We start from the raw sequence: 12,064 nt of genomic DNA, 5'->3' as shown, positions 1-12,064 counted from the left end.
ACCTACACATTAATGCACCTGTGTTTCAGGGCCTGTGCCAGCTCCCTCCGAGGTCACAACTTCAGCAGGAAACTGATGAAACCGGACCACGAGAGGAAAGGGAATGGGGAACAGATTGCAGTAATACTGTGCCTCTCAGTAGGAAGAGAGTCAGCCTCAAATTAAAAGGAGTTTGGGAAAACAGATGACATGGGACGTGATTTAAGCATTCTTGGGAAAGATGTGAGAAAGGTTTAGGTGAATCTAATTTTCACAAGTGGCCCCAATATTAGATCGGGTATAATACTATTCCCAGGATAAATGATTGATTCTACAAAATTAAAATTAAAAATTCGAGTAATACTCGATTTCATTTTACAAACCCTACACTAATTGGAAATGCCTTTACCTTTACTGGTACATTGATCCAACTGACATTAAGAGAACTGGGCACTTTCAATTCCTTTAAGACTAGCTTTAAACAGAAATTGTTCCTCATGTTGTACTCTCCAAGACTGAAAATCATATTTGTTTTATGAAAAACGTTTCTGTATTCATAGACTGCTAGAATCATATGTTTTAAATATCTTTAAAGTGGCTTTAGATAATGTCACAATGTCTCTAAGCGGGTGACATATAAACACATATTACAGATGGAAAAATGGAGAGAAGGCAAGAAGAACAAATACAGAATTTCAAGAGACCCCAAAGAAAGGTCAAGTTCAATATCATTGTGTCTGCTTGGATAAGAATGACACTGAAAGTAATTTTGCCTTTCAACATCCATCTCACCTTATCCTTACCTCTATATGACAGCGAATGTTTTATAATATACATGTTGAGTTATTTCTTTTCTCCTCTCCTCTATATAAATACAGCAAGCCCTCAAATAATGTCATTTCCTTTAATGCTATTTTATAATAACATCGGTGAGAAGAAAAAACGAACGGATTCCCCAGCAGGGCCACTGTCTGTGAAGTTTGTATGTTCTCTCCACGTCTGCCTGGGTTTTCTCCAGGTCCTCCGGTTTCCTCCCACATCATGAAGATGTGCATGTGGGATGAATGGGCATGTCTAAACTGTCCCAGTCTGAGTGAGTGTGGGTGTGTGTGACTGGCCCTGTGATGGAAGGCCATGATCTCCACCCTGGGCTCCTGCCTTGCACCCTGCATTGCCAGATAGACTCCACCCACATGACCCTCAATTGGAATCAGCAGGTTGGAAAATCTTTATCTGACTTGCTTTTATTAATCTTTCTTAAATGGATATACATATCTCACATTTACACCAATGTCTAATATTAAATGTGTTTTGGGTCCATATTAAGAAGTTGTGACCAGAAACATTCCTTAGAAATTTAACTCTTGTTTATATAAGTTAGCCTATGGTAAAATTGGTTTTGTTATATGTTGTTTTGCTTAAAATCACAGTTTACAAAAACCTATTGACTTCAGTGAAGACTTACTGTATCTGGTGCATCCTCAGTAATTATCTATTGAATAAACAGTAAGTGCTCTGGAGGCAAACTCTACATGTCACTCAACCTAGCACCAAGTAGTTTCTCTGGAAATATTTGCTAAGTGAATCTTATCATTACAGAATCCCTCCACCTACAAGTGGACACCATGGTGAACATTTTATAGAAGAAAGAGAAACATCAGCATAATGCTCAATGGCTATTCTCCATGTCCTCAACTTTCTAAATTAAACAAATTTTCTCTAAATTAAACTTCTCTCCAAATTAAACTTTTTCTCACAGTGGGTTTGACAGATCTATTTTTGAAATGTCTGTTTGCCATTTCTATAATATTGTTGGGTTGTGTGTGTATTTTTGGTCTTGCTTTCTTTCTTTGTTTGTTTCTCATATGCATTGCAGACACAACAAGATGATGACCTGAGCATCAATTACTTTGCACAATGATGGGATGGGTTGGACCACAAGAGTACATTCCCACCCTTAGGGTACCTCACCATAGTATAAAATATGAAAATATTATATGAAAATCTATTAAACACATCTCTGGAGCACTTACCATACATGAAATATGGCTAAAAGGTATGGGCTATACCAGTGGTCGGCAAACTCATTAGTCAACAGAGCCAAATATCAACAGTACAACGATTGAAATTTCTTTTGAGAGCCAAATTTTTTAAACTTAAACTATATAGGTAGGTACATTGTTATTATCTTAATTAGGGTACTCCTAAGGCTTAGGAAGAGTCACACTCAAGGGGCCAAAGAGCCGCATGTGGCTCGCGAACCGCAGTTTGCCGACCACGGGGCTATACCAACATTTTATAAGTTTTTTTCTTATGCTAGTCTAATGAAAATCATTAAATTACCAAAAGTTACAACCCCAAATAATTCCCCTGGCAGAATATCCACTCTGAGATGCAGATTATTTTAATAGTTAAATGAGCTATTTTCACCCAATTTTATTATGAAATTCATGAAGACATTTGGAATTCATGTCTTCTCTTTAACAATAAACATATTTGGGGACATTCTGGGGGACACCTTAGCATCTGTAAACACAATGTGCAGATGGTATTATAATGAAGATGAGAGTGGGAGGGACAGAGAGAGAGAAAGAGAGAGAGAGAGGGGAATAGAGAGAGGAGAAGGTAGCAAGCATAGTCATTACACTGCAGTAGTTACTATATCAGTCCAATCTGATTTTGATTCCCATTTGGGCTGCAGATAATGTCATTTCATAAATAAACTGTTTTACTCAAAGGATCCTTCAAAATATTAAGAAGTGTTGACATCTGGAGATGAAAGTCTATTTTTCCTCCAAAACCTTTTTAAAGTTAAAGGCCTATAAAAAAAATGTCAGTTCGAATTCTGCAAAGGCTTTTTATTTACTATTCATGAGCAGATGCTGCCTGAATACACAGGGGGGCATTTCCCTGAGCCAATCCAAATTTCAGGTAACCAAAAAGCTATAAACTGTTGTTGTGAAATGGGTTGACTACTCATTTTTCCCTAAATAAGTGGGGTAGACTAGGTAGGGGAGGGAACTTCCTAAAAGGTCAGTAATATATCCACAGGGTATTGACACTGACAACGCATTTCCAATGGGAGAGCCATTCAACCACTCCGGCCGTGTTCATTCAGGAGGGAAAATCAGCCCTAAGATTGGGCATTAAGGTCAACTGCTCAATATCGCAAATTGTGTATCTATATCCCTGTTTAAATTATCCCTTAGATTGTCAGAGTGACTGGAGACTGTAATGTTTAAATATTGAGAGTCTCTCCTTTTTGAGACTTTCTAATGCTATGTGCTAATGCATGCACGTAGAGCAGCCAATCGTGAAGAGACTGGGCCACCGTGGGGACAGTGATAGGGCTGAACCTCATCTCATGTCACCCCTGTCACCCATGTCACAACTCTGTCTGTGAAGTCTGATAGGAAAGAAAATGCCCCTAAGGAAATGGATGTGTATACATTGAGTGATGTCCTAGATTTTTAATGTTTCCATTCCTTTCCACAGCCACGGCTACAGTGAAAGGATCTGCCATCAGGTGAAGATAATGATGAAGATGTACTAATGACAGGAGACAAGGTGGTGTGGCCATGTAGGCTCTGGATTGAGAACTGTTAGGGAGCTCCACTCTCTGTAACATGAACTCAGACTAGTGATGCGGAAGGAGTACGCAACTAATCTTCCCACTCTTTTACTTGGAGGAAAATCAGGAGAGGTGGCAATCGCTCACTTGGGGGAGATCCCTTGGACTATGCATCCTGAAAGTAATCGGTCTGAAAGGATGAGGGTGAATCATAGTTTCATTCCAAAGACGACTGACTATTGCTGTAAATACACAGAAAACACTGGGCACTTGCAAATTCTATCTAAAAACACTGTAAACTCTCATAGCCATGCATGACAGATGCAATAGCATGCTCAGTTCAGAGGAGCACTTGGTGTCGTATTACTTTATTCACTAACCTGGATGGAAAAGAAGGGAACCAAAAAAAGCAAGTCACTTCTGGTACATGATTTAACAAACCATCAAATAGGAATTGTAATTTGGGGTCTTGGGTGGGTCTACCACTGGGCAGTTATTTAAATTCAATTAACTATGTTCTAAGCACCTACTATCTTGTGAAGCATTTTTCCAGTCAATAGGATGGGGTACAAAAATGAGTAATTCATGTATGGCACTTGCTGTCATGGAGTTACAACTTAAAAATGCAAATGAGACAAATATTCATAGCTTATTATGCCTTATCATTCAGGTATAGGTCAAAATAAAAGGAAAATGGCCTATGAAAATTCTGAGCATAATTCTTTGGGGAGGAGGCAGGGAGAAATCAGTAAGGCTACATGAAAAAGACCATGCACTTGAAATGAGTCTTCAAGGGTGTGTTCGATATTGAATACTCATCTATGTTCAGTGGGTAACTTTGGGGCAGGATGTTCATTCTAAGCAGTAGGCACAGCATAGGGTATGTCTGGGGACTGGAAACAGTTTAGCAGGAAAAGGTACAGACCTAGAAGAGTCATGGAAGATAAGGGTGGGATGGAGGACTTTTGCTATACTGTGGGAGCCTTAACTACAAGCTAAGAAAATAGTATTTTTAGTTCTATAAGTAATGGGAAGGTATTAGTAATGTTTGCACTGGAGATCAATCTGACTCAAACCAGGTTTTAGTAAATTTATTTGGTTGTGAGTGGGGAGTGGAACTTCATGCAAATAGGAAATAACCAGGATGGCCTGGTAAGTGCTAAGCATATAACCTTGAGTAATACAATAGGAACTGGAGGAGGAGCTAGACATAAAAGCTAGAAGAGAATCTGTAAGGTGTGGTGACTGATTCCACATGGAAGGGGCACAAATGACGAAGGTGGGAAGTACCATGGGGAAAGAAACAAGTTTGCTTTAATTTTTAACTGCATGCCTCAAGAATAATGGCACCATTAGCCCAATTTGGACAATAAAGTGTTCTTAAGAGAGACGGCATGCCTTTTCTGACAGCCCGACTCTGAGGCGCTGATAAAACTTGCTGATGGGTCTGACCGATAGGGCATGGAAATGCCCATCTGGTATTTTGGAAAAGGCCTGGGCCAGAGCTCCAGACTCAAGAGACCTCAGCATCAAGGTAACGTGCATCAAAACTACAGCTTGATTAGAGAGGGAGTTCAGAAAGAGAAGGAAAATAAGACAGAACTTGGTAAAAAGTTGCACAAACTGGACCATGAAAGAAAGAAGGGTCAGGAGAAGAGACCTGAGAAGAATAGGAGGAAACAGAATAAGCCAGTCACAGAATACAAGTGAGGAGATTTCACTCATTCAACCAATATTTGTTGTTGAGCAAATGTTACGTGTCAGACTTGATCTAGATGCCAGGGATACAGTAGTGAGCAAAGCACAACAGCTCTGCTCTCAGAGTTCACAGTCTGCCAAGGAGTGTTGATTAACAGCATGAAGCATTGCGTGAGTTCAGGCAATGTGAATTGAGGAAAGAACATCAGGGCATTTAACCAAATAAAACATTTTTTTTTAAAAAAAGAAGTAGGTGAATCAAGGCCCAGGGGTGAATAAACTTGTAATGACAGGTGAAATTATATAACCTTAAAACAGTGTTAAGGATGGTGAAGGCCCATTGAACAAATTAAACACTCACTCTTCCTGCTCCAAGCTCCCCTCCAAAAACACACACACTTTAATCTGCTTGAAATAGTCCCTAAGAAGGGAGGCTAGTCAGTAAGCAAGCATACTCTGCTATGAAATATTGAAAAGCAATATTATCCACATGTTTCAGAAAACCAGTGGGGATAAGGAAAGCAAATAAAAGGACCAAAAAAAAAAAAAAAAAAAAAAAAAGAGCAAGAGGGACCATATAGTTTAAGGCCAGAAACATATCCTCAAAAGATTCAGCCACTCTCTGGTCCACAATTCTGCTGAAATCTCGCACACATGTTTAATATCGTGTGGCTCATTAATTTCAAAACCACTCATAGCTTTATTTTTTGAAACTCTGCATTAGCAACCCCCTCCAAAAAAAGCAAACAAACAAACAAATAAACTATAGCAAGGAGAGAATTGCTGAATTTTAACACCTCATCCTATCATTTGTTTAGTACCTTCTCACATTAAATGACAAAAAGAGAGTAATGCTTTGTGCAATAAAAAACTTTTCCTGGGTTCAGAGTAAACAGACTTTTCACTACTACCCTTGTGGAGTTACTAGTTTCAGTTTGCCTTATCCTTAATAAACACAAAACATAAGCCGGGGCCACGAGACATCCATCAAACAATTCAATATTGAAGGGCTCTTTTGCTCTATTGTTGGTTACCCAACACAGGAGCTTCCCAGGTGAAATCTGAAGCTGGTCCCTATCCAAGGCGAACAAGGAGAGACTGAGGAAAAGGGCAGACCACCCAGACTGGCAGGTGGCAGGTTTGAGATGCAAGAGGACTTGCTTAGGAGGCTCGTCTTGGGTGGCCACAAGACAAGTGGACCTCTGACCCCACCCACCAGAATCTTCCCTGGGTTCAGTCATGTGTACCATCCAAATGGACTCAACGGCTATTGCTCTCTCAAGGCTGTGCCCTTAAAAATGGTTGTGGCTGTGGGACTGTTGGGTGGAGCGCACAGTTCCAAGGACAGGGGAGGGGGCGATGGCAAACCAGCAGGCACATCCTTCAATGACCTCCTCTGACAACAACTGAAACACATATCTCCCTCCCACTCTTACTTGTAGATGACATCACAGGGCATCTGCCATCCCTAAGTTAGATGGCACAAATTAAGGACACCAATGACTAATTCTGTAGGTTTTTTCCTCTGACCTTATTTCTGGTTCTCTTTCAAATATGCTGTTGCATTATCATTTCCCTCTGTCTCTCCAGTGGTAGCTGTCTTATATTGGATTCTATTGCCGGGGAGCAAAATAATGGGAATAAGCAATGTCACGAAAATACATTCTGGGCAGGTTTGGGGTTAATTTGGAAGCCGATGAGAGCCGGGGAAAACTGAACACTGCAGTTGGTAAGAAGCCTTTGCTACTTGTATGTGCTTATTTACAGGGCGTCCGTCTTCTGTACCCTGTGGCACGTACAATGCTTCAACTACAGTGACTTGGACGTGGTGTTGACCAGTTAGCATATTACATGTACTCCCTGTTGGAAAGAGAGCACTTTTTTAAGCTATATTATTATAAAATTTTAGCAAGTCAACTCAACCCTGTGCCCATCTTTCCTCCATTTCTCCCTTTACTTTCCTTCTCTTGTGGTTTTCTCCTTTGTCTACCAACAAACCATTTTCATAGCATTTCTGGCTTTAGAGACAGGTCATAAAATACACATATGTTCAAGGCACCCACATGGACATGTGTACACACACATACATACACCCACTTCTCCAGTTCCTAATTTCTGTTTCATCTTCATACAGTCCTCTCATTCTGATCCTCCAGCTAAATTTTGTTTAAATTCCAATGAAGTCATTTTATAAAATGCCATCAAAGAGAGAGATATTCAAGGCAAACCTATGTTGGTCATGATAGAAGTTATGGAAATGTTCCATTTATTTGAAAGCAAACAAAAGATCAAGAGTTATTGTTTTAAAGCAAGAACTGAAAATAGAGTCCAAACCTTTATAAATGGCCATCTTCCATCTTTTCTTATTATCCAGGCTTAGTAAAGACCACCCTATCTCTAAGAACAAACAACCAAAGTACTAAAGTATATGTTTGTTGAAAATAATATAGAGTACGTATTCGGGGATCATTCTCTAACGTTAACCTAGAAACAACAACAACAACAACAATAATAATAATAAGACACTCCAAGCTACTTTTTTCATTATTCTTCTAATATGACAATGAATTCTAAAATCATGTGAATACAATTAACGAAAAAGGTGTCAAATCAATTCAAGCCAGAAAACTCTTCACTTTGGGTCTCACCTTGGCCAAGATATAAATCAACATCTTTCCATTCTCCGAGGGAACAATGAATGCATACTGATCCTAGATATGTACTAAAAATATTTTTAATGGGTCAAGCTCCTCACATGAGATTTTATTTTTCTCATTTTATCTAACAACTAGAGGATATGGCCACCTGTGGCCCTGTGAATGGACTGGACATGCTGATTCACTCTCCATCTGGCCAACTGAGGGCTGGGCCCTTCTGAAGAGCTGTTATCACCAAGCAGCTGAACAACGCAAGCCACCCCTTGTACCCAGACTTATGTTCCTGCAACCTCATCTGATTTGAGTTTCCAATCTTTGTCTGGGACATGCGTGCAGCTCCTAAAAGGACAGCTAGCTCCTTACCCTATTCTTAATCAAAGGAACTGCAAAGACAGAGACCCTGAGAACTAAACAACTACTCAGCCCTCTACACGTATGCCATTCTGGAAAAATTCAATCCCTTAAGAATTAGGAGCATTCCTCATAAGCTCTATCCTGGACATAATTGGTTTACAATGAGTGGGGGCTATTGGCGTGAATGAAACCAGAACTAAACAACAGTATGCATCATATAGGGGGCTTTAAAGGTGGTGGTCATAAATTTCTTTTCCAGGATCAAGGGTCAAGACTCTTCTCTTTAAAAGTTGGCCCTCAAATAGGAATAGTGCCCTCCCAGTTACAGTGACCTTAACTATTGGGGGGGCGGGGCGGGGAGGAAGTAACCTGTCCATTTCTCAATGTCTGAATTAGAGTGATAGACGCAAATTTGTTGACGTGACTCCATTTCCCTGAACAATATCCGAGTAGAATGTGGAAATACCCCTTCCCTTGCAACTTTGCAACCCTCACATCCAAGTTTTTCATCCTGTAAATCCAAACTATAGCTGCAGCCATGTGTGTGGCCCCCTTGTCTTACATAATCTGGGGAACATCTAGCCCTTGGTTACTCTCATGTCCCCTACAGCCACCTTCACTCTATTTATGGCTCTTCTAAAAAACTGCACACATCTGAGCCCCCTAACAACAAACTGATTCAACCCAAGGCACTTCGTTGGGGGACTAGGAGTCTGGTCCCCTGTGTTACTATGGATCTCCCTGAACTCTTCAGAGAGTGTCCTGTCCCTGCTTTCACAGAGTGCATGAGACTCCGAAGGCCCAGCGCCTGGCACCTGAGCGCCCAGTACCTCCCCAAGGCTGAGCTGTGTGTTGGTTATCTCCAGGTGCCACCGAGGACCATTTTTCCTGAACACTCCAAACTGTATCTGGCAATCCAAGGAGACACGCGCTCCCTCTGAAGAACCTGACCCGGGAAGCATCCGCCTGTCTATTACCAGGGGCAGAAAACAGTTTTAATGAAACGTTTGGGGGCATCAAGCCGAGGCAGAAGGAGAGGATGGATCCTATTTCAGCGCATTTACCCCCAGGTGTTAGGGGGCAGAATGGTGTGGTCTGAAGTCACCTGCCAGATGCATAAACAACACGGGGATTTTCAGAGAAGGCAAAAGTAAGCACAGGATGGCCGGGGACTCCGCCACCGGCGACTTTCACACACACTTCAAACATCTCTTCTTCCTGGACCTGGACCATGCGTGCAGCCCCTCGCCTGCGCACCCCCACTCCCTCTGCGACCGCCTCCCCTTCCCAGTCCCGCCCAGGCCACTCTCTCATGCAGCAAAGGCGCAAAGCGTCCCCATCTGGGAAGGGGTCCTGGTCTCAGCCTGCCCGGGGAGGAGGGAGGAAGCGGGGCGCCCGTTCGCATGCTCAGCGCATCCTACCGCCTGTGGAGCACGCCTCCTCCAGCTGAGCAGAGATGCTCTCCACCCTCCGCACGTTCATCTTTGGGGACGTTGGGTGCAGGAGCGGGACTCGAGGGTCACCCGGTTCCGGGGTGTCTACCGACGGGTCTGGCACCGGAGCGCACTCGCTGCGCAGCCCAGGGGCGTCCGTGGCGCTGGAGCTAGAGCGGCGGCGGCGGCGGCGGCGGCGGGCAGGGAGCGCAGAATGGGCTGCAGGTGCGGCAGCGGCCGGCGGGGGGCGTTGTGGGCGCTGCGCGGTGATGGGCGGCGGGGACGCGCGGGCGGGGGCTGGTGGCGGAGGGCGGTCGAGGTGGAAAGCGGATGACCGGCTCCCACAGCCCGAGAGCAAGGAGCCCCCTCCCCTCGCCACCCCTGCCACCTGCGACCGAGGCACCTGGATGAGGGGCTGGCGCGATGGTTTTGGCGACGGAGCATTCAGACCCTAAAGAAGACTGAAGGCGACTTAGGGCCGAGCAGGAACCCCTCTGAGAGTTGCCAGCGGGTCACCAGCAGCGCCTCGAGGACCTCTACCTGCTGCGCACAGCGCCTGGCTCTGGATGCGGGGAGGTCCCTGGCCCTGAGCCTCAGCAACGGACGCCCTTGGGGACTCAAATTCCAACAACTGGTCTGAAATGTGGCTGCACAAAGTTGGGCTGCGTGCAGAGGACACCAGAAGGGAGGCGCAAGGAGATGCCCTTCTCTGGAACCGGGCAGGGCGCCAGGAACTCCTAGACAGGAAACTTTCCCAACTGAAGCTAGAACCAGTCATGCCACTTGGCTAGGTGTTGGGAAGCGCTGGCTCCTCACGTCCAGGTGCGCAGGGCAAGGCCCAGGCCAGAAGGCCGCCTCGGAGAGAGGGGGTGGAGGAGATGGGGAGGTGGCAGGACAAGCATCCAGAGGGAAGGTTTCCTTTGAGGGCTCTCTGGCAGCCACGATGGGCATTCCTCACACTGTGTCATTTCCCCTCTTAAGCAAACCGAGGCCAGGGATGTTTGGGAAGATTGGAACAAACCAATAAACCACTTGTGGCCATGGTTACTACTCGCGAAAACCAAAATTAAAATGCCAACAGTTAAGTGCATGAAGCCTCTTTTGAGAAAGAAGGTCAGGTTGACCAGTTCTCAGGAAACCGAAATAAAACCCCTTCCCACTCAGAATCACTTAGTTGATTGGCCATTATTTGGTTTGAAGCCACTTCTAAGTGTTTGCAAAATCATCCACTCTCCTGTGCTAACACTCCCCCCCTCCACCCCCCCCCCCCCCCCCCACACACACACACACTCCTCAGCAGCTGAAATCTTGCCGGTCACTGGCCACTCCAAGGTCTCAGCTGACACTCTCTTGCCCTTTTCCCATCCCCAGTTCCCCCAGGGACTCACTTGGCCTCCTGAGGCCTCTGACTTTCCTTTTAGTTCATGGTTAAGGCCTACACCACCACTGCCTAGGACCTAGGTTCAAATCCTAGTTGCACTACTTAACTAATTTTGTGACTTGGTGAGAATTATTTACATCAGTTGAAACAGTGGAATAATATGGTGTCTTTTACAGTGGGGCCTTGACTTACGAGTTTAATTCGTTCTGAGACCGAGCTTGTTAAGGAGCTCGTTAACTCAAATTACTCTATCAACTCAACGCAAAAAATCGGCAGAGAGACAGCTGGTATCTCAAAAACCTCGTTAGTCGGGACACTCGTAAGTCAAGGCCCCACTGTATATTGGTTTGCTGTGAGGATTTCAGGAAGTTGATAGATGTAAAGGGGTTAGGGCAGTGGCTCTCAACCTTGGCTGCACATTAGAATCACCTGGGAATCTTTTTAAAATCCTCCGGAATGAGGCCCAGAAATCAGGATTTTAAAAAGATTCCCAGGTGATTCTAATGTGCAGCCAAGGTTGAGAACCTGGGTTAGGGCCATGCCTATGAGAAACCACTCTCATAACTTTTAGTCCGTAGGTGATCACTAACACCTGCCCCGGTCTAAATCCCATTATTTCTATCAGATGCTTTCTAAAACTAGCTTCCTGTGTTGATTTGAGTCCTGCAGCCTGGTCAGAATCCCAGTTCCAGCTGGTACTCGTTGTATGTCCAAGGACTAATAATTTAACTTCCCTTTTTCATCTCTAAAATTGGAAAATAGTGTCTACTTCAATTAACTATTGGAAAAGATGAAATGAAGCCACATATGTAAGTTGTTCAGAGTGGTTGTTGACACATGTAAGAACTCAATAAGAGCTCTCATGGTTATCAACAACCTTACATTTTATCCTGGTGCCTCAAAGAAGAAAGGGCCTCTCTGAATCCAGGACAGGTCTGCCCATTCTTCCTTCATAATCTGGGAAGTAACATACAACCCCTCTCCCACCGAC

At 43.9% G+C, this 12,064-nt stretch overlaps 1 protein-coding gene across 3 annotated transcripts in view; it reads right to left on the bottom strand.

The window, feature by feature from the left end:
• The window catches only part of KCNIP4 (potassium voltage-gated channel interacting protein 4), a 954,817-nt gene extending 944,487 nt beyond the window's left edge, over nucleotides 1-10,330 (bottom strand). For 2 of the 3 annotated variants that reach the window (XM_081083172.1, XM_081083173.1), the window contains exon 1: nucleotides 9,681-9,844. In XM_081083172.1, coding sequence (XP_080939298.1) covers nucleotides 9,681-9,741 — 61 coding nt within the window. In that variant the 5' untranslated portion in view covers nucleotides 9,742-9,844. Of the gene's footprint in view, nucleotides 1-9,680 lie in introns of all 3 variants that reach the window. The other variant, XM_081083176.1, reaches the window with a different exon arrangement.
• Between the last annotated feature and the right edge of the window lie 1,734 nt (nucleotides 10,331-12,064).

Source organism: Myotis nattereri, assembly GCF_964212035.1.
Source record: "Myotis nattereri genome assembly, chromosome: 1".
Lineage (NCBI taxonomy): Eukaryota > Metazoa > Chordata > Mammalia > Chiroptera > Vespertilionidae > Myotis > Myotis nattereri.
Note: the sequence above shows the minus strand (reverse complement) of the source record. Positions and strands in the feature narration are given on the sequence as shown.